Source organism: Eulemur rufifrons, chromosome 15, assembly GCF_041146395.1.
Source record: "Eulemur rufifrons isolate Redbay chromosome 15, OSU_ERuf_1, whole genome shotgun sequence".
Lineage (NCBI taxonomy): Eukaryota > Metazoa > Chordata > Mammalia > Primates > Lemuridae > Eulemur > Eulemur rufifrons.
In genome coordinates this window covers 84,343,602-84,365,480 of record NC_090997.1, presented here as the reverse complement: position 1 = coordinate 84,365,480, position 21,879 = coordinate 84,343,602, and the positions used below count along the sequence as shown (strand labels likewise).

General features: G+C 37.5%; 1 protein-coding gene across 5 annotated transcripts in view; it reads left to right on the top strand.

Annotated features, from left to right (window-relative positions):
• Nucleotides 1–2,404: 2,404 nt before the first annotated feature.
• BCLAF1 (BCL2 associated transcription factor 1) overlaps nucleotides 2,405–21,879 on the top strand; it is a 31,583-nt gene continuing 12,108 nt past the window's right edge. For 3 of the 5 annotated variants that reach the window (XR_011235519.1, XM_069487816.1, XM_069487815.1), the window contains exons 1-8: nucleotides 2,405–2,514; nucleotides 9,637–9,739; nucleotides 12,263–12,376; nucleotides 14,208–15,119; nucleotides 16,354–17,019; nucleotides 17,164–17,333; nucleotides 19,667–19,772; nucleotides 21,542–21,626. Coding sequence is in view for 4 of the 5 variants with exons in the window: in XM_069487816.1 (XP_069343917.1) it covers nucleotides 12,273–12,376; nucleotides 14,208–15,119; nucleotides 16,354–17,019; nucleotides 17,164–17,333; nucleotides 19,667–19,772; nucleotides 21,542–21,626 (2,043 nt within the window). In the remaining variant the exon portion in view is untranslated. The remainder of the gene's footprint in view (nucleotides 2,515–9,636; nucleotides 9,740–12,262; nucleotides 12,377–14,207; nucleotides 15,120–16,353; nucleotides 17,020–17,163; nucleotides 17,334–19,666; nucleotides 19,773–21,541; nucleotides 21,627–21,879) is intronic. The other 2 variants (XM_069487818.1, XM_069487817.1) reach the window with 1 other exon arrangement.

Genomic DNA, 21,879 nt, shown 5'->3' with positions numbered 1-21,879 from the left:
GACTTCCGACTTCATTCTCATTCTCATTCCTATATTCTTGTCCTTGTTCTTTCAAATATCCGGTCTTCTCTGATTCTATTTTTCAATTATTTCAAACCAAAACAAAAACAGTACCTCTCAGGAAAGAGTTTTATAAACATATTTGGCATAAACTGTCAGTGACCTATAAATTAAAATTAGTTTACTGATTTATTAGGCATAAAATATTATCTTAGCATTCTTTTTGTATCTTATTAGTAAGGTTGATCATTTGTTTACAATTTATGTTTCTTCTAGGAATCATTTTTTATTTTTATTTTTTTTGGAAATAGAGTCTTGCTCTGTTGTCCAGGCTGGAGTACAGTGTCATGATCGTAGCTCATTGTAGCCTCCAACTCCTGGACTTAATTGATCCTCCCACCTCAGCCTCCAGAATAGTTGGGACTTCAGGTGCGCACCACCATTCCTCACTAATTTTTTAAAAATTTTCTGTAGAGAGAGGGTCTTGCTGTGTTGCCCAGGCTGGTCTTGAACTCTTGGCCTTAAGCTATCCTTCTACCTGGGCCTCCCAAAGTGTTGGGGTTACAGGCATAAGCCACCTTGCCTGGTCAATATTCTATTTTTATGTAATGTCCATTTGTTAAATAGGCTCTTGATTTTTTTCCTATACTTTTTTCAATGTTATTTGTATTTTAATAGGAAACAATTTTCATTACAAAGTATGAATCAGTAATGGTGGAATTTCAGGTTTTGAAAATAAGACAGTACATTGTGCATAAAACATTATTCAAATTCAAAAACCTCCAACTTTAGAGATTGGTAAAAGAAAGTTATCACATATCAAATGGATGTAGTTCAAGAGAAGTCTGGATCATTTCCATTTATTAAAAGGTTTGTTCCAATGTGTCTCCTCCTTTGTTATTACATCAAGTTATTTGAATTCACAGTCATATTATCTTAAAAAGATGACTTCATTTGCGACACATTTGCAATAGAATTGCAGAGGAAGGTTTAAGATAATATCCTAGCCTGCAAAGCACTCCAGTCATATTTCGGCGTGCTTTGAATAAATGGATGAGAGCTATTAGTCCTGAAGGATTCCCCCCCAACACATGCAGAATAGGAGGGTTGTATTGAGCCATTAATGGTTAGTTTTTTTCTTTCAATATAGTTCACTTACTCACCAATTATTTACAGAACATCTACTAAATGCTTGGGACCTATCAGTGCACCAAATGGGCCAAAGATTCCTGCTTCCACATCCTGAGGGTGGTAATGGGGTGAGGGGCAGACTGTACAATAAAAGAAAACCTAGGATTCACTTCATGAAAATGAGGTACTTTTCCTAGTTGAGCTGTAAATTGGATTGAGGAGCGAATGCCCTAAGCACAGTGTTAAATTCACAGCCAGGGCCCAGTACTAGATTTAACTGACAGAAGACTGGTTTGCTAATTACAACTTTAAAATTCTTCAAGGTAGTTAACGTCCCTAAACATCAAAGTAATAACAGTTTTAGGCCTTAAGGAAGAAGGTGTAGCTCAGATCAGTATTAATAGAAAATGTGCTAAGGCTCTTATCTGAAATTCTGTTCAAATCAAATGTGATTTATAACTTGGGCGGACCAAACTATGTAGGCCTGTGTTCCTGGGCCGGCATGAAATCTCTGTTGCATGCTGAAAGCTTAACTGCTTCTGTTATTTATTTTTATGCTTATGCCAACGTTCCGCTGACGCGCTTAAGTAGAATTGCTTTAACAATGTCGCAAGGAAAGCAGCATCCTACGGCGCAAACCTCCCAGACAGCCTAAGCGGCTTCCGACTCCTGCGGCGTGAATTCTGAGTCGATCAGAGGCCACTCAGGAAAGGGATTTAGACCGGGACAATTTTTCAACTAAGTGCGTTTGGCACATTTAATAGCAAAGCAAAAGCAACACTTCCTAGTCTCCAGCTAGGCATCCATAGACGAAGAAATGCAGCGCTTCCGGCGGAGGGAGCCGCAGTTCTACGATCACTGTCGTCTTTTGCCTTCTCAGTGTCGTTTCCTCATTGTGAGATTCTTTTTATTTTTGTCCTGGTTTGAGCCGACCCCACAGAAAGAATGTCCCAGACGAGCTAACTGCGGTAAAAAGTAGGGACGATGATGAAGTCAAAACGAGGCAAAACCCCATCCCGCACCCAAGCCAACTTAGGGCCTAGCAAAACACTAGCCCCGCCTTCTACCGCCACCCGGGCCAAGGGGGTAGCTACGGGCGGGAGGGCGGAGCCGCCTATCTTCGCGCGAGACCAACCACGAGACTTCCCAGAAAGCCTCAGGCAACAGCTTAATAGCTGCCAGGGAGCCGGTCTAGGGCGGAAGGGTGGGCGGGGCTTGCCCAGATATTTAGCGGCACTGAGGCCACGCCCCCATCGGAAGTGACGGAAACGAGCTAGCGCGTCGAAGGTACCTCTATGGTTTTCCTCTCGTTCTCGAGTCGGGAAATGGCCGCTGTGTAGTTACAACGGAGATAAGTGCTGGGAACCGTGTTTGGCGTGTCAGGTAGGCCTTACGCCGCGTTCAAGTTACTTAAAGGGCAGTGAATATCGAGGACGGGCCAATATTGTTGACTCTTTTGTGGGTGGTGACGGGTTGGCAGCGATAGGAGAACCCAGGAGACCCTGCGCCGTTATTTATGCGATTTTCCGTCAGCTTCTCTCGGTTTTTTGAGGCACTGCGGAGCGAAAAGGTGGGGGGTTGGGGTGAGCAGTACGAACGGTGTGCGCGCGCGGTTGCGAACCTGGCTCGAGACCCGGAGACCGCGCGGCCTCCCGTGCGCGTGCGCACATGTCCGTCTTCAACCCTTCCCCCATTCCTTCGGTCCGGACTCCTGCGCGCGCCCGACTGAACGCTCCGCGCACGCGCGCTTGTTCCTTTCTCCCTTCCCCGCCCACGGCGCCCGCTGCCGCCAGAGGTGCAACTTGTGTCCGCCTCTCATTGGCTGGGAACACTACCTTTCTTCCCGGCCGTTTTGGGGCTTTGATAAAATAACTGTGACCTGCAGCAAAGTGCATTGGGTAGGTCGACCTCTTTTCGCGTCGTCTTTAAATCCTAAACCGGCTTCAAACTACCCGTCGGTTTTCGCCTCATTTTCGTTACTCGGTTTTAGGCTCCTGTTATGTCCCTCGTAACTGGCCCCGGCACCCGCCTTCGGTCTTTGGTGTTGCAGGAGTGTTTCTCCAGGGTTGATGATCTTGGTCCCCTTGGCAACACAGTTTTGAAGCGAATGCGCACTCCTGATTATAGCAGTTGGTGCCCAGTGACTGTTTCCTGGCATGAGGATAGGGTTTAGCCGATGGCCTAAGAGTGGCCCTGCCACCCCGGGACTGAAAGTGCAGTTCTGGATTAGTACGAGCGAAGCCATGTCTTTTGAGCTCGTTAAGTTATGTCAGAAGTGTTGCAGCCATGGTAGGTAGACAGCTGGTAGGATAAATGGGATGGGAGTGGTGAATTGAGGTTACGAACTTTGCCCTCATTTTAATTGCGTAAATTGACTTGATTTATCTCTTCAGAATGAAGCAGCCGCAGTACCAGCGCTACTTTTCTGCGTGAAACTTTTTAAAAAGTGTCTTAGAATTGGAAAAAATAAAGACTAAATTTGAAAGCGAATATGGCTAACACTGATGAAAAAAGATTAAGTATTTCAGACTGGTATCCTGTTGCAGCAGAGTCTTTTAAATTTTTAGTATTAAAAAGCAAAACAACTTCTTGTTCCTCTTGTGAATTCTCATTCCAGTTTGACTCTTGTTGGAAAGGTTAGGCTTCTGTTCAGACAATAAAGAACCTTTACATAGGAAAAACTGTTACAAGTTTATTTGCATTTTTAATGTGCTCCTAAACAATTCAAGGTAAATAATTTGATGGGGGAGGGATTGTGTGTTTAAAGTAGCTCATGCTAATCAATGTAAAGGCTATCTACTGATGGCTGGTAGCATCTTGTTTTAAGGATTGCACACTTTTCACCATTCATGGTGATAAACACCGGAATCTCCCTTAATTTAGATAATTAAAATGATAGCCAAGGAGATTTTAGCTTGAGCCCATTCTTGACTTTGAGGAACAATAATATTTTACGACTTGGTGACAGATCTGTAAAAAGTACTACTCGCTAGTAGGCTCAGGTCTAGTTAAATTTATTAAACAACTTTTGTGGACAGCAAGCTGTATTAGGTTAACTGTGTGATGAGAAGACTTGTAGAAATGGAGAAAGTTTTCTCAGTTCTTCTAGAGCTTAGATTGGGGAGTTTCCAGAAACTACAGTCAGTTTGTGTGTAATTTACAGTGATTTGTTATTTAAAAAGTAAGTAGATAAGGGAATCAATAGTACGAACATCTCTGGGTAGTAAGTATAAATATTTAGATTATACTTGTGGGATATGAATTTATTTAAACCAGGGAGTGGTACAACCTGGTCTAGAATGCAGGTATTCTGATTCTCAGTTCCCTGCTCCTTTTAGCAAAAATAATTGGACTAAGAATGTTTTGTGGCTAAACTTTTCTTCTTTTTTTTTTTTTAAGGTTTTAATTATGGAAATTTTCAAGCACAAAAGTAGAGTAGTTTAGTGAGCTCCTGCCATGTTTTCATCATCTAGATTTAATTACCAGTGTTGTGCCAATCTTGTTTAATATTATTACTATTATTGTTATTTTTTTAAGAGATGGAGTTTCACTATGTTGCTCAGGCTGAACTCAAACTCCTGGGCCCAGGTGATCCTCTGGCCTTATCCTCCTCAGTAGCTGGGACTACAGGTGTGTGCCACTGGCCTGGCTTTCGTAGAGTATTTTAAAGCAAAATTCCAGACATTTTAATAAGCATTTCTGGAAAGACTTTTATATAATCTTAGTCATGCTGTATTACAGTAACATTACATGCAAGAGTCATTTAAAGTGAACTTAGACTGCCACAAACAAGGTTTAACAATAATAAGTTGATGCTAGGTTGCATGCCATGTGTCAAACATTAAGCTGTTTATGTTCATTAATTCACTTAACCGTAAACCTATAAGTACCATCAGTAGCCTTATTTTACATATGTAGAAATTGAAGCTGAACTTGTCCAGTGTTGGGCAGCTAGTTAATGGTTGAGCCAGGACTTGAATCTAGTCTACTGGAATAATAGTCATGAACTATTGTTTTTAGAATTTTAAAAGCTGCAAATAACAGTAATTTGTTAACAACAATTCGGAGACCAAACTCGTTGAGTCTGCTAAAATGAAGCCTTGGCTCAAGTATGCTTGAAGTAGTAACCTAAAAGAATCCATTTTGGGTCAGGCAGGGTAGCTCATGTCTGTAATCCAAGCACTTTGGGAGGCCTGGGCAGTGAGATCACTTGAGGCCAGAAGTTTGAGACCAGCCTGGGCAATATAGCGAGACCCTGTCTCTAAAAATAATTTAGAAAACAATTTAGCCGGGCATGGTGGTGGGTGCCTGTCATCCTACCTACTTGGAAGGCTGAGCCAGGAGGATCACTTGAGCCCAAGAGTCAGTGAGCTATGATTGATCCTGTCAGTGCACCCCAGCCTGGGTAACAGAACAAGACCCTGTGTCTTTAAAAAGAAAAAAAAAATCCATTTTGGGTGGCTTTATCTTGGATATTTTGTTGAGCCCAGTTTCTTTGCTTTGATCAATTGTTTTCTAGCTGGTTTTATGTTTCCATAAAACATAGTGTCCATTAAGATATTTTAAAACTTTATTTGAAAAATAAAGCCTGATTTATTTTATCGTGTGTTCCTTGTTGGTTGGTGAATCGACTGCATAAAGGTATATATGAGGCAATTTATTCCGTTTAGAAGTGGAATCTGTTAGTAAGTGATCTTGGTTGTGATAAAGGGAAGATTAGGCATTTTTGAATTCCATGTTTAGGTTTTGACCCTGTCAAGTACTCTTTGGGGTGTTGGAAGAGAGCACAGGAGTTGGAATTAGGAGATTTCAGTCAAATTTTGAATGAAACATTTACACTCTATGGGCATGAAAAGGGCAGGCACATCTCTTGTTTTCTTCCTTATATTTGGCCCTTCTCTCACATGCTTAATCCAAAACCTAGGGCCACTATTGATTTTTCTTTTTTCCTCTCTGTGCTTCATATCACTAGGAATCTGTAAGCAAGTCATATTGACTGTACAAACCAGATCTTGTATTTGCCTTTTTTTTTTTTTTTTTTTCCTCATTGCTGTTTATCTTCTACATCAGCCATCTTAAACTGTAAATCAGATGGTGTGACTCTGGTGAGCAAATCCTTCCAGGATTTCCCATTAGAGTTGGAGTAAAATCCGGACTCCTTATTCTGACATACTTATTCTGGTCCGTTCCTTCTGCTTCTGCTTCATCTCATACTCTAAACTCCTTGATCACAATGCCTCAGCCTTCTTACTCACTGGTCTTTCTGTCCTGAACTTGCTAATAAGCTTGTGTCCTCCACCTAGAATGCTCTTCCCTCTGTGGATCTTTGCAGTGTTCTTTGTCTTTAGGCAAATGTTACCTCCTTAAAGAGGGCCCAAGGACCTACCTAAGTAGTCTCCCTCCCTGCCTTCTCCTAACACATCAACTTGTGCTTTCCCCCCGCCCCTTTCCACTGTGGTATTTGTCAATATTTGGTGTTTTCTGTCTTCCCCTCATTGGAAGCTCCAAGAGAGTAGGGAACTTAATATCTTACCTAAAATGCTGTATTCCCAACACTAGAATAATGGTGCCTGGCATGTAAGGCACTTAGTAAATTCAACTTATTCTGAAAGCTTAGAGTTCTCTTCATTTTAAAGATGAGATTAATATGTAGCTCATGAGATTATCAGGGTCAAGTGAGATGATTTTATTTTTATTTTTTGTTGTTATTTTTGAAACATAGCCTCACTCTTGCCTAGGCTGGAGGGCAGTGGCGTAATCATAGCTCACTACAACCTTACACTCTCTTGCACAAGTGGTTCTCTTGCCTCAGCCTCCTGAATAGCTAGGACTACAGGTGAGAGCCACCATGCCTGGCTAACATTTAAAATTTTTCATAGAGATGGGGTCTCACTATGTTGCCCAGACTAGTATGCAACTCCTGGCCTCAAGCGATCCTCCTGCCTCAGTCTCCCAAAGTGCTGGGATTACAGGCCTTAGCTGCCATGCAGCACAGTTTTTGGCACATCGTTAGATGTTTATTTACTATTAATATTTGTTGCTAATATCTGTTCTAGATGGTTTTTGGAGGGCAAGGACCTCTTACGTAGTCATGTCTCCTATGATACCTAGCACAGTACTTTATACGTAGACTTTCCTTTTTTAAAAAAAATTAGCTGAGCTGATGATAGTCTTTGATACTGACTAATGTGTGTCACATTTCACGTATCATTTGAGTTCTCTTGGGGTGGATACTTGAGTATATTTATAGATTGTGAATAAGAATATATACCCATTGCTCTAACAGCCTACATTTCCTCTTCCCTCAGTTTTTCATTTCGAGTGTATATTTTCATGGAACTTCAAAAAATCATGACTTGGAGTAAAGAGATTTGGTAGTTGATTATTGTCTGGATATATAGAAATTAAAATTAGCCTTTTGGAATTTTTAAGGGGAAGTGTTAGGTAAAATGAGCCTTGTATCTTTTCCACCAGTGAATCAATAGTAGTGACTTCTAGGTCAGAATAAAGTTTCATAACAGTGCACCAATTTAAAAGATTGGCATTTTTTTTTCTGCCCACTTGGGGGTTTTGATATTTTAAAAACTAAACTTGTATGCTCTTTAAAAATCTTTTTGTTTCTGTACCCTAGACTACTTGCCTTTTTTTTTTTTTTGCTACCTTTTATTATGTTTCCCTTATTACTAGGTTCTATTCCTCTTTCTAACCTGAACCTCAAGTCTTTTTTATTTATTTTTGTTTATTTTTTATTTCTTTGAGACAAAGTCTCACTCTGTCGCCTTGGGTAGAGTGCAAGTGGCATCATCGCAGCTCACTACAGCCTCAAACTCCTTGGCTCAAGCCATCCTCTTGCCTCAGCCTCCTGGAGTAGCTGGGCAGCCTACAGGCCTTTGCCAGGGCTAATTTTTCTGGTTTTTAGTAGAGATGAGGTCTCACTCTTGCTCAGGCTGATATTGAACTCCTGAGCTCAAGCAATCCTATCCTCCTGCATCAGCTTCCCAGCTCAAGTCTTTTTAGTCTCCCCAGTTGTAAGACCATGGGTATTTAGGGTACACTATTCTTTATTCACCAGTTTAATCTTATCATTTCTTCTGTTTCCAATCTTACTGCATTTTTTTAAATTGGATCTTGGTAAGGTTCATAGATTTTCATTTTAATGTATGTTTTTTCATTTAAACTTGTTCATGAATTCTTTGAGTGCTGGCATGTATTAATCTTGTATTCTTTAGTTTCTACTCTCCTGGTGGTTTTTGACTATCCTTGGCACATAATTGACAATCAGTGAATATTATTCACGAGGCTGCTATTCCTATTTAATATTGTGCAAAATTTAAATTTGCATAGTAATAATAAATTAGTTGACTTTCCATAGGTATTTTTTTCATTGCTGACCTTTTATTTGAATGTACATGTCTCAAAATGCTTTTAGGCACAAAGTTTAGAGTTAACTGAATTTTTAAAAATCAGTTTTTTTTTTTTGAGACAGAGTCTCGCTTTGTTGCCCAGGCTAGAGTGAGTGCCGTGGCGTCAGCCTACCTCACAGCAACCTCAAACTCCTGGGCTCAAGCAATCCTCCTGCATCAGCCTCCCGAGTAGCTGGGACTACAGGCATGCGCCACTATGCCCGCCTAATTTTTTGTATATATATGTTTTAGTTGTCCATATAATTTCTTTCTATTTTTTAGTAGAGACGGGGTCTCACTCTTGTTCAGGCTGGTCTCGAACTCCTGACCTCAAGCGATCCACCTGCCTCGGCCTCCCAGAGTGCTAGGATTACAGGCGTGAGCCACCGCGCCCGGCCTAAAAATCAGTTTTAAGTGAAACTAAATTATATGAAAGGATGTGCAAAGAGAGAATAAGTAGCAGAGCATTAAAGTGAACTGTCATATTTTAGGTGTTATAAACTAGAGCATTATGAATATGTTAACTACAGTATACATAGTTTCTTTTCTTTTTCTTTTCTTTTTTTTTTTTTTTTTTTTTTTTTTTGAGATGGGGTCTCACTGTGTTGCCCGTGCTGGAGTGCAGTGGCTATTTACAGGCATGATTATTGCACACTGCACCCTTAAACTCCTGGGCTCAAAACAGTACTCCCACCTCGGACTCCCAAATAGTTGGAACTTCAGGCTTGAGCCACAGGGCCTGGCCACGTGATACGTTTTGATTATACCGAAGTGGCGTTATGTTAGCTGTTACTTTGGAATGTGCTGATGGAATGACAGCATATCTTATATTTTCTAAAGCCCAAATTGCTGAAATTAGAATTCAGGTATTAAAAAATTAAAATGCCATCAGTTTCATGATGCACTACTGCATTGTGATTAAAAAGAAAAGTTGAGTTTTAAGCTTTTATGGTTAAGAAAGTTTACTGTTTCTTAAAGCAGTTTCCCCTTTCCTGAAATCATAAGTGCCTTTAATAGCTTCATTGCTTGCCCAATATATACATTGTAAATAGTGGACATTTAATGTACCATGAATCAAATTCGTATTTTTTATCTTTGCTAGGAATTTGAATTTAGAGTTTAATTTCTCAGAACATTCTCTTCAGGAAGAATCTTACAGTTTCTCAAAGACTTCACTTGACTTCTTGATCCTGCATAAACCCAAGGTAAATGGCATTCATTTTTCTAGCTTTCAGTTTGGACTTAATTTAAGAAAATGTGACTACTGAAATGATGATTCAGTTGGAGTGATTAAAAGTGATGTGGTTTGAAGCTTTTTTTTTTCGTTTATTGGTGGCTCTTGTGAAGTAAGTCATGTTAAGTTTTAGGAAAAGAATTCTTTTTATTTTTCCTGCTTTTAGGTTGTATATCTGCTTCTACTTCTATAAACATATCTACCAAAAGATTTAGGACATATACAAAGCTGTTTAAAAATAAAAGAAAACAAAAAACCCTGCTACTTAACCCATCTTCCCTAATGTAAACAAGAGGTGTTTCATAACTTAATTTTTTCCCCCTACTTTGGTGTTAAGGTAATTCAAATTGAGTGCTTTTTATGTGCCAAACATTGTATTAAATGAATTACATGTATCAATGCATTCGGTCCTCTACAATTCTGTGAAAGTAAGTACTGTCAACTTTCTTCATTTTATAGTTGAGGAAACTGAGGCTCGGAGACATGAAGGAATTTGCCCAATGTCGCACAACCAAGGAAGTTTCTTCTTAGCCTGGATTTGAATCCAGGTAGTCTAAATGCAGAGGCCATATTCTTAGCCTATTTTTTCCAAGTATATTTTTGCAGGAGGGCAGAAAAAACATCCAAATTTATTTTGGATTGCTAACTATTTGATAGGTATGCTTTCTTACCATGCATTTTGCAGTTTCAGGTGTGGCTATTAAAAAACTAAACAAAATTCAAACCTTTAAAAATAAACTTGCTGCTTTAAAAAATATCCAGGTTTTGGGGAATGCATTCATTCAACAGTTATTTATTAAATACCTATTGGGCTCATATGCTACATCCTGGGGACTGGAAAAGCCTACCAAATTTCTCTTCACTTAATAGAAATTGTCATCCAAAAAGCCTCAAGAACCAAGAACAGAGATTCTAGATATATATGCATAGCGCAGTACCTCTAGCTCTTAATAAATTGAAAGTATTTCTTTTACTTACTGATTAACACAATGAAAATGAATTTTGCCTTATTGCTGGGATTGCAAATCATTTGCAGCTCTGGTTTCTTATTTCTTATAGCGTGTCTGATTATCTCAGAGTGGGGTAAATATCAATTTATTGGATTAAATCTGATCATAATGAATATAAATTACATATTTATGTTCTTTAAAAAGTTTGGGAGGGACAGTATTTTCAAATCAAATAGCAGTAGAGTGTCTCAATTCCCAATGGTCCAGATACCTTATTTTACAGAGTGTAAATGTGATTTTTACTAATTTCATTATGTTGTCAAATAAAATGACAAAATTTGCTAAACCCAATTTGTCTTGTGTTCTACCAGGTATCAGCTCCCTGTGTTAATGCTAAACTTACTTCATATGTGTGGTGGAATTCTTACTCTACCTTTTTGAACCCTGAACCTGTATTTTACTTCTGTCTTTGTGTATTTCTTGCTCACTTGGGATTGAGAAGAAGAGTGAGTGGACATTTGGAAATAGTTGTGTATAGTGAAAATTAGCTTGGGAGGTTAAGACTGACTGTATAGTCTCACAAATCACTGAAAAGTTGAAAATGTGACATTTGGGATGTACATGCAATGATTTGCTATACTTGTATATTTTTTTCAATTCTGTGAAGAGTTGGTCTGATAAATCAGTTCTGACAGTTACTGATTTCTATACCCAGTGAGGTCTGATTATAGCATTAGATACCATGTAGTGTTTAGAAAAGTTAAAATACTGGTGCCCAGGTTTTCTTTTTTTTTTTCTTTTTGTAGTTCTAACATCTCTTTCTTGTAATCTCTCCAATTTCTTTATCTTTTATCCTTTTTGTCTTCTTACCAGAAAGCTCCAGGGTGAACTAGGCATTATCACATAAGCCCACTCTTATTCTGAAGTCAGGACTACTGAGAGCAGAGCCATGGCTCCAGCTATTCAGAGACTTAGTTGACCTTTATTCTACTAGGAGACTATTCAGTACCACTCCAAGCAGTATTGTGTATATGGAGTGGTCAGTTTAGTTCCATTTCAAGGCCATAAAGCACTATGATGACATAGTCTGGTAGGTTTATTTTTCTTTGGTGTTGTGTCACTTTTATTTTCTTTATTTCAGGTTCCTTATCTGTAATACTCTGATATTATTTATCTTTTTTACAGGAGAGGTAGGCATTTGTATTGGGCATGGAATAACATCTAACATGCTGCTGCAGTCTGATATCATTGCTCTTTCTGGCTTCTGCAGCTGCTGCTTTTTTGGATTGAGGCACATAGGTGGGGCAGTCCATAGAAATCTTCTGTTGTGTCTTCAACACACAGTACCTGTCATGCAGGTGAAAACAGTTGTAGTCAGGGATAATTGACTTGTTTTCTAAATGCTCATTTGAAAGAGTGATAATGATGAATAATATCCTTTGAGAAACTTTAAAAATACAATTTGTATCTGAAAATAAGTAAATAATGTGAAACTTCTTCAATCATATTCTGATTTTAACCTCTTTTGCTCTTCATTTGACTAGGAGAAGGGAAATGGGTCGCTCGAATTCTAGATCACATTCTTCAAGATCAAAGTCGAGATCACAGTCTAGTTCTCGATCAAGATCAAGATCACATTCTAGAAAGAAGCGATACAGGTGAATTAATGTGCTTTTAATTCTTTTTTTTTTTTTTTTTTTTTTTTTTTTGAGACAGAGTCTCACTTTGTTGCCCAGGCTAGAGTGAGTGCCGTGGCGTCAGCCTAGCTCACAGCAACCTCAAACTCCTGGGCTCAAGCGATCCTTCTGCCTCAGCCTCCCGAGTAGCTGGGACTACAGGCATGCGCCACTATGCCCGGCTAATTTTTCTATATATATATATTTTTAGTTGTCCATATAATTTCTTTCTATTTTTAGTAGAGACGGGGTCTCGCTCTTGCTCAGGCTGGTCTCGAACTCCTGACCTTGAGCGATCCACCCGCCTCGGCCTCCCAGAGTGCTAGGATTACAGGCGTGAGCCACCGCGCCTGGCCTAATTCTTTTAATAATGATAATATCAGCTAATATTTGTTGAATGCCTATTGTATACAGACACAGTGCTAAACCCATTAATATATTTCATTCTCAAAGAACCCTGTGAAATGGGCCAGGCATGGTGGTTCAGGCCTGTAATCCCTGCACTTTGGGAGGCTAATACTCAGAGGATTACTTGAGGCCAGAAGTTTGAGACCAGCCTGGGCAATGTAGAGAGACCCTGTCTTTACAAAAATATTTAAAAAATTAACTGGGTACCTATAGTCCTAGCTACTCAGAGGCTGACGTGGGAAGATCGTTTGAGCCCAGGAGTTCAAAGCTGCAGTCAGCTGGGATCATGCTGCTGCATTCCAACCTCGGCAACAGTGAGACTCTGACTCTATCTCAAAAACAAAACAAAAAAACCCCAACCCTGTGAAATGGATCTATTTTCCTTATTTTAAGAATTGGAGAATTGAGAATTGTCCAAGTTACAAGCTAGTAAATAGCAGAGCATGAATTGAAATAGTCTGACTCTAGATCTCAAATTTTTCTGTACCATGCTAAAATATGGTAGATTTCTTTGTGTTTATAATGTCAAGAGATAAATTGGAAAATATAAGAATTATTTGATCTTCATTAGTATAGTGGTAAGACAGAATTATTTGACAGTAAATGATTTCTGCATATTTTATAGATTCTCAGTTTTGACTCTGATTCTTTGAATTCTAACAAAAGAATAACTTCATATTTTTGTTTAAAATGATTAACTGGTTATTTTTCTTCAAATATTAATACATACTTAGCATAGAAAATAGAAACCACAAGTTGAAAATGAAAGGGACTGTAATCTCATTAAGAATTAATAATTAGCCAGGCATGGTGATGCATGCCTGTATAAAGTCCCAGCTGCTCAGAAGGCTGAGGCAAGAGGATTACTTGAGCCTGAGAGTTTGAGGCTGCAGTGAGTTATGAATCCCACCACTGTGTTCCAGCCTGAGTGAGACCCTGTCTCTACCAAAAAAAAAAAAAAAATATTAATACTAGTTTATTTTTTTCTAGGCCTAACTTTATATTATATATATCTTTAATTAATGGTATCTCATTGGTACAGTTTTGTGGAACCTTCCCCCCATTTACCTGTACATGATGGTATGCTGTTAAATGTTCTTTTGTACTGTCACTTTAAATGTCTTCATAGATGTACTATAACTTGCTAATATGTCCTATTGTTGGATGCATCAATTTTTTTCCCCCATTTTTTGTGCCTTTATTCCTAAGGTCTTTAATTTATCTCTTGACATTTACATTAGAAGTGAGGCTCTTTGGAAATAGTAAACGTTTATACAAACGAATTTTTTAAAAATGTATATTTTTATTTTACAATTTATTTACATGTTATGTTCATTTGGAAGTATTTAGAACAGTAGGATGGAATGCTTTATTTTTCTTGCAGTGATATTTATTTCATTTTTAGTTCTAGGTCTCGTTCCAGAACATATTCAAGATCTCGTAGTAGAGATCGTATGTATTCTAGAGATTATCGTCGAGATTACAGAAACAATAGAGGAATGAGACGACCTTATGGGTACAGAGGAAGGGGTAGAGGGTATTATCAAGGAGGAGGAGGTAGATATCATCGAGGTGGTTATAGACCTGTCTGGAATAGAAGGCACTCTAGGAGTCCTAGACGAGGTCGTTCACGTTCCAGAAGTCCAAAAAGAAGATCCGTTTCTTCTCAAAGATCCCGAAGCAGATCTCGCCGATCATACAGATCCTCTAGGTCTCCAAGATCATCCTCTTCTCGTTCTTCATCCCCATATAGCAAATCTCCTGTCTCTAAAAGACGAGGGTCTCAGGAAAAGCAAACCAAAAAAGCTGAAGGAGAACCCCAAGAAGAGAGTCCATTGAAAAGTAAATCGCAGGAGGAACCGAAAGATACATTTGAACATGACCCATCTGAATCTATTGATGAATTTAATAAGTCATCAGCCACATCTGGCGATATTTGGCCTGGCCTTTCAGCTTATGATAATAGTCCCAGATCACCACATAGTCCATCACCTGTTGCTACGCCACCTAGTCAGAGTTCATCTTGCTCTGATGCCCCCATGCTCAGTACAGTTCACTCTGCAAAAAATACCCCCTCTCAGCATTCACATTCCATTCAGCATAGTCCTGAAAGGTCTGGGTCTGGTTCCATTGGAAATGGATCTAGTCGATATAGTCCTTCTCAGAATAGTCCAATTCATCATATCCCTTCACGAAGAAGCCCTGCGAAGACAATCACGCCACAGAATGCTCCAAGAGATGAGACTAGGGGACGTTCCTCCTTTTATCCTGATGGCGGAGATCAGGAAACTGCAAAGACTGGAAAGTTTTTAAAAAGGTAAAAACTAGAGTAAAGAATTTAGATTATAATATTGTTTTTGTTCTTTGAATTCTGTTTGGAATTTTAAGATGTAAATTGTGTTGTGATAATGTATTTAACTAGCTGTTTTTTTACTCATGACTTTCTTCATTATAATTCAAATTGCTTTTACTCATATTTGGTAAATTTTGGAAGCTAAATGTTTTAATGAAAAGTAATTTATACTCCTTTTTAATTTTATCCATTTTTAGTTTAGAATTAAAAATATAGATGAGAAATTGAGTAGCTTAAAGCATAACTAATGATACATGTTGTTAATAACTGTAAGAACTTTTAGAAATTAATTTTGTAAGTGTCAAAGCATTGAAAGCTTACTTTGTTCTTTTCACCATTAGAGTGTGACCTGTATAAATAATGCAGTTATATTGAACGTTCTTAATTGTGTAGCATTATAAACAGTCCAGCTGTCTATATTTAATAATTTCTGCTTGACTATAGAAAAGATAAATGCTATTTCTAACTGACTAGGGACATTTTAAACAGTTACTTTGTTAAACTTCTTCAAGTATTACTGAGAGTTGCTAATACACTTAATGAAAATTGGTTGCTTAGTGTAGTGTGATTGACTTAAAAGTGAGAAAATAGAGCAAGCATGGTATTTATGGTATGGTACCATACACACTAGAATTTATTATTGAACTGATATTTAGTTCTTAATATTGCCAAAAATCATTATTTTCTAGAACAAAGTATATATAAACTATTATGTGATTCAGATGATGAATATTAAATACCCTCAACTGCATTGAAGTCCACTTATATGAGCTCTTATTTATACTAATAGATAAGAAGTAAGTGAAATAGTCTGAAAGTTTGAGAAGTTGAATTCTATTGTGTATTATCTATTAGCGATTCTTAGCTTCAAAAATTAAACTTAGGCTGTTTCTAGAAATTTGAATTTGTTCATGTAGAATTGTGGACTGGGACTAAATAGGACAGGTTCCTGAGGGTGGCTTTACTTTTTATCCTTTAGGAAGTCTAGTATGTAAATTTATTAAAAAAAAAATCAGTACATGAGTTCTATATGGATGCTTTCAATGATTTTTAAAAGTGAAATCTGAGAATGCCCTTTTCAGTAGGGTTATTTTTTTTCATTGCTGATCCTGTGGTATTGGGCAACACATTTAAATATGCAAGTGATCTACAATGACTGCAATCCAGAGTTACTATCCTCTTCTTTGCTTATTCACAGGTTCACAGATGAAGAGTCTAGAGTATTCCTGCTTGATAGGGGTAATAACAGGGATAAAGAGGCTCCAAAGGAGAAAGGATCAGAGAAAGGGAGGGCAGAGGGAGAATGGGAAGACCAGGAAGCTCTAGATTACTTCAGTGATAAAGAGTCTGGAAAACAAAAGTTTAATGATTCAGAAGGGGATGACACAGAGGAGACAGAGGATTATAGACAATTCAGGAAGTCAGTCCTCGCAGATCAGGGTAAAAGTTTTGCTACGGCATCTCACCGGAATACAGAGGAGGAAGGACTCAAGTACAAGTCAAAAGTTTCACTGAAAGGCAATAGAGAAAGTGATGGATTTAGAGAAGAAAAAAATTACAAACTTAAAGAGACTGGATACGTAGTGGAAAGGCCTAGCGCTACAAAAGATAAGCACAAGGAAGAAGACAAAAGTTCTGAAAGAATAACAGTAAAGAAAGAAACTCAGTCACCTGAGCAGGTAAAGTCTGAAAAGCTCAAAGACCTCTTTGATTACAGTCCCCCTCTACACAAGAATCTGGATGCACGGGAAAAGTCTACCTTCAGAGAGGAGAGCCCACTTAGGATCAAAATGATAGCCAGTGATTCCCATCGTCCTGAAGTCAAACTCAAAATGGCACCTGTTCCTCTTGATGATTCTAACAGGTAATTCAACATTGATGCCCAGTAAATTAATCTATGGGTAGTTAGTTAATATTCCAGTTAATTATCTTATTTTCTGTACATACTGTTTTCATATTCAAACCAGTGGTATATTTTGTTTGTGTGTGTGTTATCGATATATTCCAGACCTGCTTCCTTGACTAAAGACAGGCTACTTGCTAGTACACTTGTCCATTCTGTCAAGAAGGAGCAAGAATTCCGATCCATCTTTGACCACATTAAGTTGCCACAGGCCAGCAAAAGCACTTCAGAGTCATTTATTCAACACATTGTGTCCTTGGTTCATCATGTTAAAGGTATGCTTAGTATGTTTAGTATTGTGAAGGAAATTTATCTTACATGGAAATAAACAAATGAGTAGTTGTGTTTAATAATTAATGTACCTCAGGGCTAGTAGGTGTATATCAGTACTATTAAAAATTTAGAAAAATAGTGTTTCGTGAAAGAGACTTCAGTCTTGCTAGCATTGAGACTTAATGGAGCTATTTAATAAAAAGTGATTAAAATGCTAGAAACGTATCCTAAAGTATATCATGATAAAACATGATGTAGATTTGTTTAATGCTTAAAGTGTTCTTAAAATGCGTCACTGTATATTTGAAGTGCAGAATGCTTACAGATTATTTTTCATTGTATGCCTATAACTTGTGGTTAATGTACTCTCAGCACACATTTATAACAAAGTGAGGCAGTTTTGTTACTGAATATTATTTACTAAGGATTTCTTTTCATCTTTCAAATAAATGTGAAACTAGTGGAAAACAGTATTAACTTTCTATCTTTTTGTGCTAAGTTTGTAATAAGATTTTTAAAGTGGTGATGAATAAACCAGAAGAAAATTTAGTCAGGATTTTTAAAGGGGAAAAAAGTTCAAGAAATTTAAAAGTATATTAGCTAAATAGTGATTACATGGGTATTGACTAATTAGGATAATAATTATGATATTTCCTTAGGTCCTAAACATAAGGATGTTTATTTTAACTAATGATTTTTTTCTTTTCACTAATATGTAGTTATAGTTTCAAAGTTACTAATAGTTTTCTTTAAAGGTTTTAGGGTATGACTTTTTGGGCAGTTAGATAAAATTTGGTTTTTATAATTTTGTTTTTCTGTTTAAAAGGGAGCTTACTATGAAACAGGTTCTTTCCCAGTAACCTCCGTGGCTGTTGGTCTTAAGCCTCCTCCACCCTTTTTAAAAGTTGGTCTTTTGACATGAGAACAACTCATTATAATAAACTTGTCACTAGCAATTCTTTGTGCACTTGATATTTCAAAACAGTGAATAGTTAATGGATTTCTTTTTGGCTGTAATAATTTAAACATAACAAAAGAGTTTTGCTATTTGGCTGTAAGTAGGTTTGTGAACCAGTTTATGACCATACTATTGTGGTACATAAAATATGAAACAATAATTTTTAAATTTTTTTTACCTTTTTTTGACCAGTCTCCATATTTTATAATTTATTGCTGAATTTTGAGATCAGGTTTTGATACATTTTTTTCCTTTTTCATTTTCTTTTTCCTTTTTAAAAAGAACTGTAGTTATGTTTCATAATTGGTATTATGCAACCGATCTGAACAGCTCTTTCTTTATATAGAGCTGAAAATGCCCAGTGATGTTTTCTTTTTCATTGTAACTAGGTCCTGGAATATGTTTTGAAATGGCAAAATCCATGTTTCAAAGTAAAATAGCTGTTGAAAGATACAGGCAAAGTTGAACCTTCTGTCTTCCTGGCAAAAATGGCATAAAAACTGAGTTGCTAGCTCAAATTCCTGGGTTTCATGGAATTATGATTGAGGCACTACCCTTGTAGTGGCCGTTTCAAGTTTTAATGATTGGTTATGAGACATGTGCTGGATATTGGGCGGTAAGTTGACACAGATGTATGTTGACCTGTTAAGCAGATAGCTTGCTTCATAATGTAACATTTCATAGCTCATGACTTTATACGTCTGTTTTACATTTACAGCATATCTTAAACTGGTTTAAAAACTAATCAGTATTGATATTACTAATTTTAAAATTGTTTAAAGAAAGAGAAGACAACAGTATCAACTGTGCTGTCAGGTTTGCCAAGATGCCAGATTTTTGGAGTAATTAGTGAATGTTAATGGATTTAAAAATAATTTTTCCAGTTGAATGACTGTATTCAGTTTTTTTCTTGAATCCATTTCTGTTGATATGTCAACATAGTTCTCAATGAAATTTGTTAGTTTACTCAAACCAGTTTTGTAGTTAATTCCATATTTGTCAATTTTTGTTTTCTGCAAATGGTCATTTGAAGTAACGCCATTGGTTCATATTGGCAAGGTATGAAGACATCCACATATTATTTCTTTTTGTTCTGTTTGAGCAAGTAGTGCATTAGTGACTCCTGATTTAATCTATTAATTGTTCTTGGATTATATGTAGTATTGACAGGCACCTGTGAGGAACTTTGCAGTTCCTTACCCGTGAGGTACAAGAAGTTGAAAGGGTAGGAGTTCTTTGTAACACTTGATTCTCTTCTGCTAGGTTTCTTGAATATTTTTGATTTCTTTTCACCTGCTACATGCCCTTCTGTCACAAATGAAAATCCCTCTTAAAGTAAAGATAACTAATTGGACAGTATTTCTCCTAAATCAACAGAGCAATACTTCAAATCACCTGCAATGACCCTAAACGAGCGGTTCACTTCGTATCAGAAAGCCACTGAAGAACATAGTACCCGGCAAAAGAGTCCTGAGATACACAGGTATGTGTACTATTGATATATAAAAATGTTGTTTTGATAGGAAGACATTTGAAACAAGATTATATTGGAAGTTTGCTATCATTATGATACAAATTAAAACTTTAGTTTTATGTCTCATTTATACTTTGAATAAATATATTTCTAACTTTTGAAAATTTTATAATTTAGTTTTCAGTTTACTTGGTTTACACTGGTTGTTAGAACTTAAAATACTCTATCACTCTGCATTATGGAGTTAAATGGTTATCAGTTCATTTGTTATTTGGTGGCGGTAGATGCCTAGAGTAACATTTGAATTTACTTCTGGCAGGTTTATGAAATAAAAATGCTTGATGAGAGGTAGAACTGTTTTTCATGAAAAGAGCATAAACATGGAAGTGAGACAATTGTGTTGAAATCCTGACTCTGTCACTTCATTCCATTGTGATGAACAAGTTATTTAATATCTGGACATCAGTTTTTTTCATCTACAGAATAAAGATAATCCCACTTTGCAGAGTAGTGGTGACAATTAGTGATATTGGCTATAAAGTATTTCACGTAGTACTTAGCACACATCATATAGTTGGTGTGGTTTTGGTCAGAACTGCTAAAGAAGCACTAGGAAGTTGGCAATTCATACTAGGTTAAAAAGGAAAGGCATAGAATAAAACCAAAGGTATGCTGAATACGTAAAAATACTGAATGAAGACTGTTTAGGGGCAAATAATCCTATTAATGTGTGTTCATTGAAGATGTTTTGATGTATTATTGCATGATGATTGATACGCAGTAATATTCAACTTTAATCAAAACATCTTTTTCTATGTAATTTTTTTTTTAGAGGCAGGGTCTTGCCCTGTTGTCTAGGCTGTAGTGCAGTGGTGGGATTGTAGCACACTGCAGCCTTGAACTTTTGGGCTTACGCAATCTTCCTGCCTCAGCCTCCTGAGTAGAGTAGCTAGGACTATAGGCATGAGCCACTGCACCTGCCTAGTTTTTGTTACTTTTTTGGTAGAGGCAGTTTTTGCTATATTGCCCAGGCTGCTCTTGAACTTGGGTCTCAAGTGATCCTCCCGCCTCAGCCTCCCAAAGTGCTGGGATTATAGGTGTGAGCCACTGTGCCTGTCTTGGTTTTCTTTTCCTTTCCTTTTCCTTTGCCCTTTTCCTTTTCCATTTCCTTTTCCTTTTCCTTTCCCTCCCTTCTTCCTCTTCTTTTTCTCTCTTCTCTTCCTCTTCCCTTTTCTTCTTTGAGACAGGGTCTCCAGCCCAGGCTGAAGTGCAGTAGTGTCATCATAGCTCACTGCAACCTCAAACCCCTGGGCTCAAGCAATCCTCTTGCTTCAGCCTCCCAAGTACCAGTGGGACTACAGGTGTGCACCACCACACCTGGCTAATTTTTTCTATTTTTGGTAGAGATGGGGTCTTGCTCTTGCTCAGGCTGGTCTCAAACTCTTGACCTCAAGCAACCCTCTCACCTTGGCTTCCCAGAATGCTAGGATTACAGGTGTGAGTCACATTTTTCTATTTTTGATGGCTAACGTAGTTTGATGTTTTAAAAGGTCAGGTTTCATCTCTATGTAAAAAATACCCGATTGAAGCATTTTAATTCATTTTTAATGGATATAGTTATTTCTTAATTGTCTATTAGGAATTAGATTAATAGTCTTACTGTGCTAAAATAGTTGAGAGAGAAATGATTGTGTCTTACGAAAATGGGCAGTACTGTGGATTTTTGTGAACCATACAGTTAATAGTTGGACTACAAATACACTTTATTTTATGTTAAGGAGAATTGACATCTCTCCAAGCGCCCTGAGGAAGCATACCCGTTTAGCAGGGGAAGAGAGAGTTTTTAAAGAAGAAAACCAAAAGGTATGTTTTTCAGTGCACTTTTTTTCTTGTTAAATTTGGCTTAGTTAATACACTAAATATAGTTTCTCAAGGCAGATTGTTTACAGATATCTTCTAATTGTAAATACATCATATATATTTATGATAGTGTATGTAGTGTTCCTTCCTAGAAGAATTAAGCTGAAACTATACTTTCTTAAGTCAAACAAAGAGTACTTTTTGAAAATGCTAGTGAAAGGAAAAAATTAGTCCTAAGGAAAGGGTAAAGAATCAG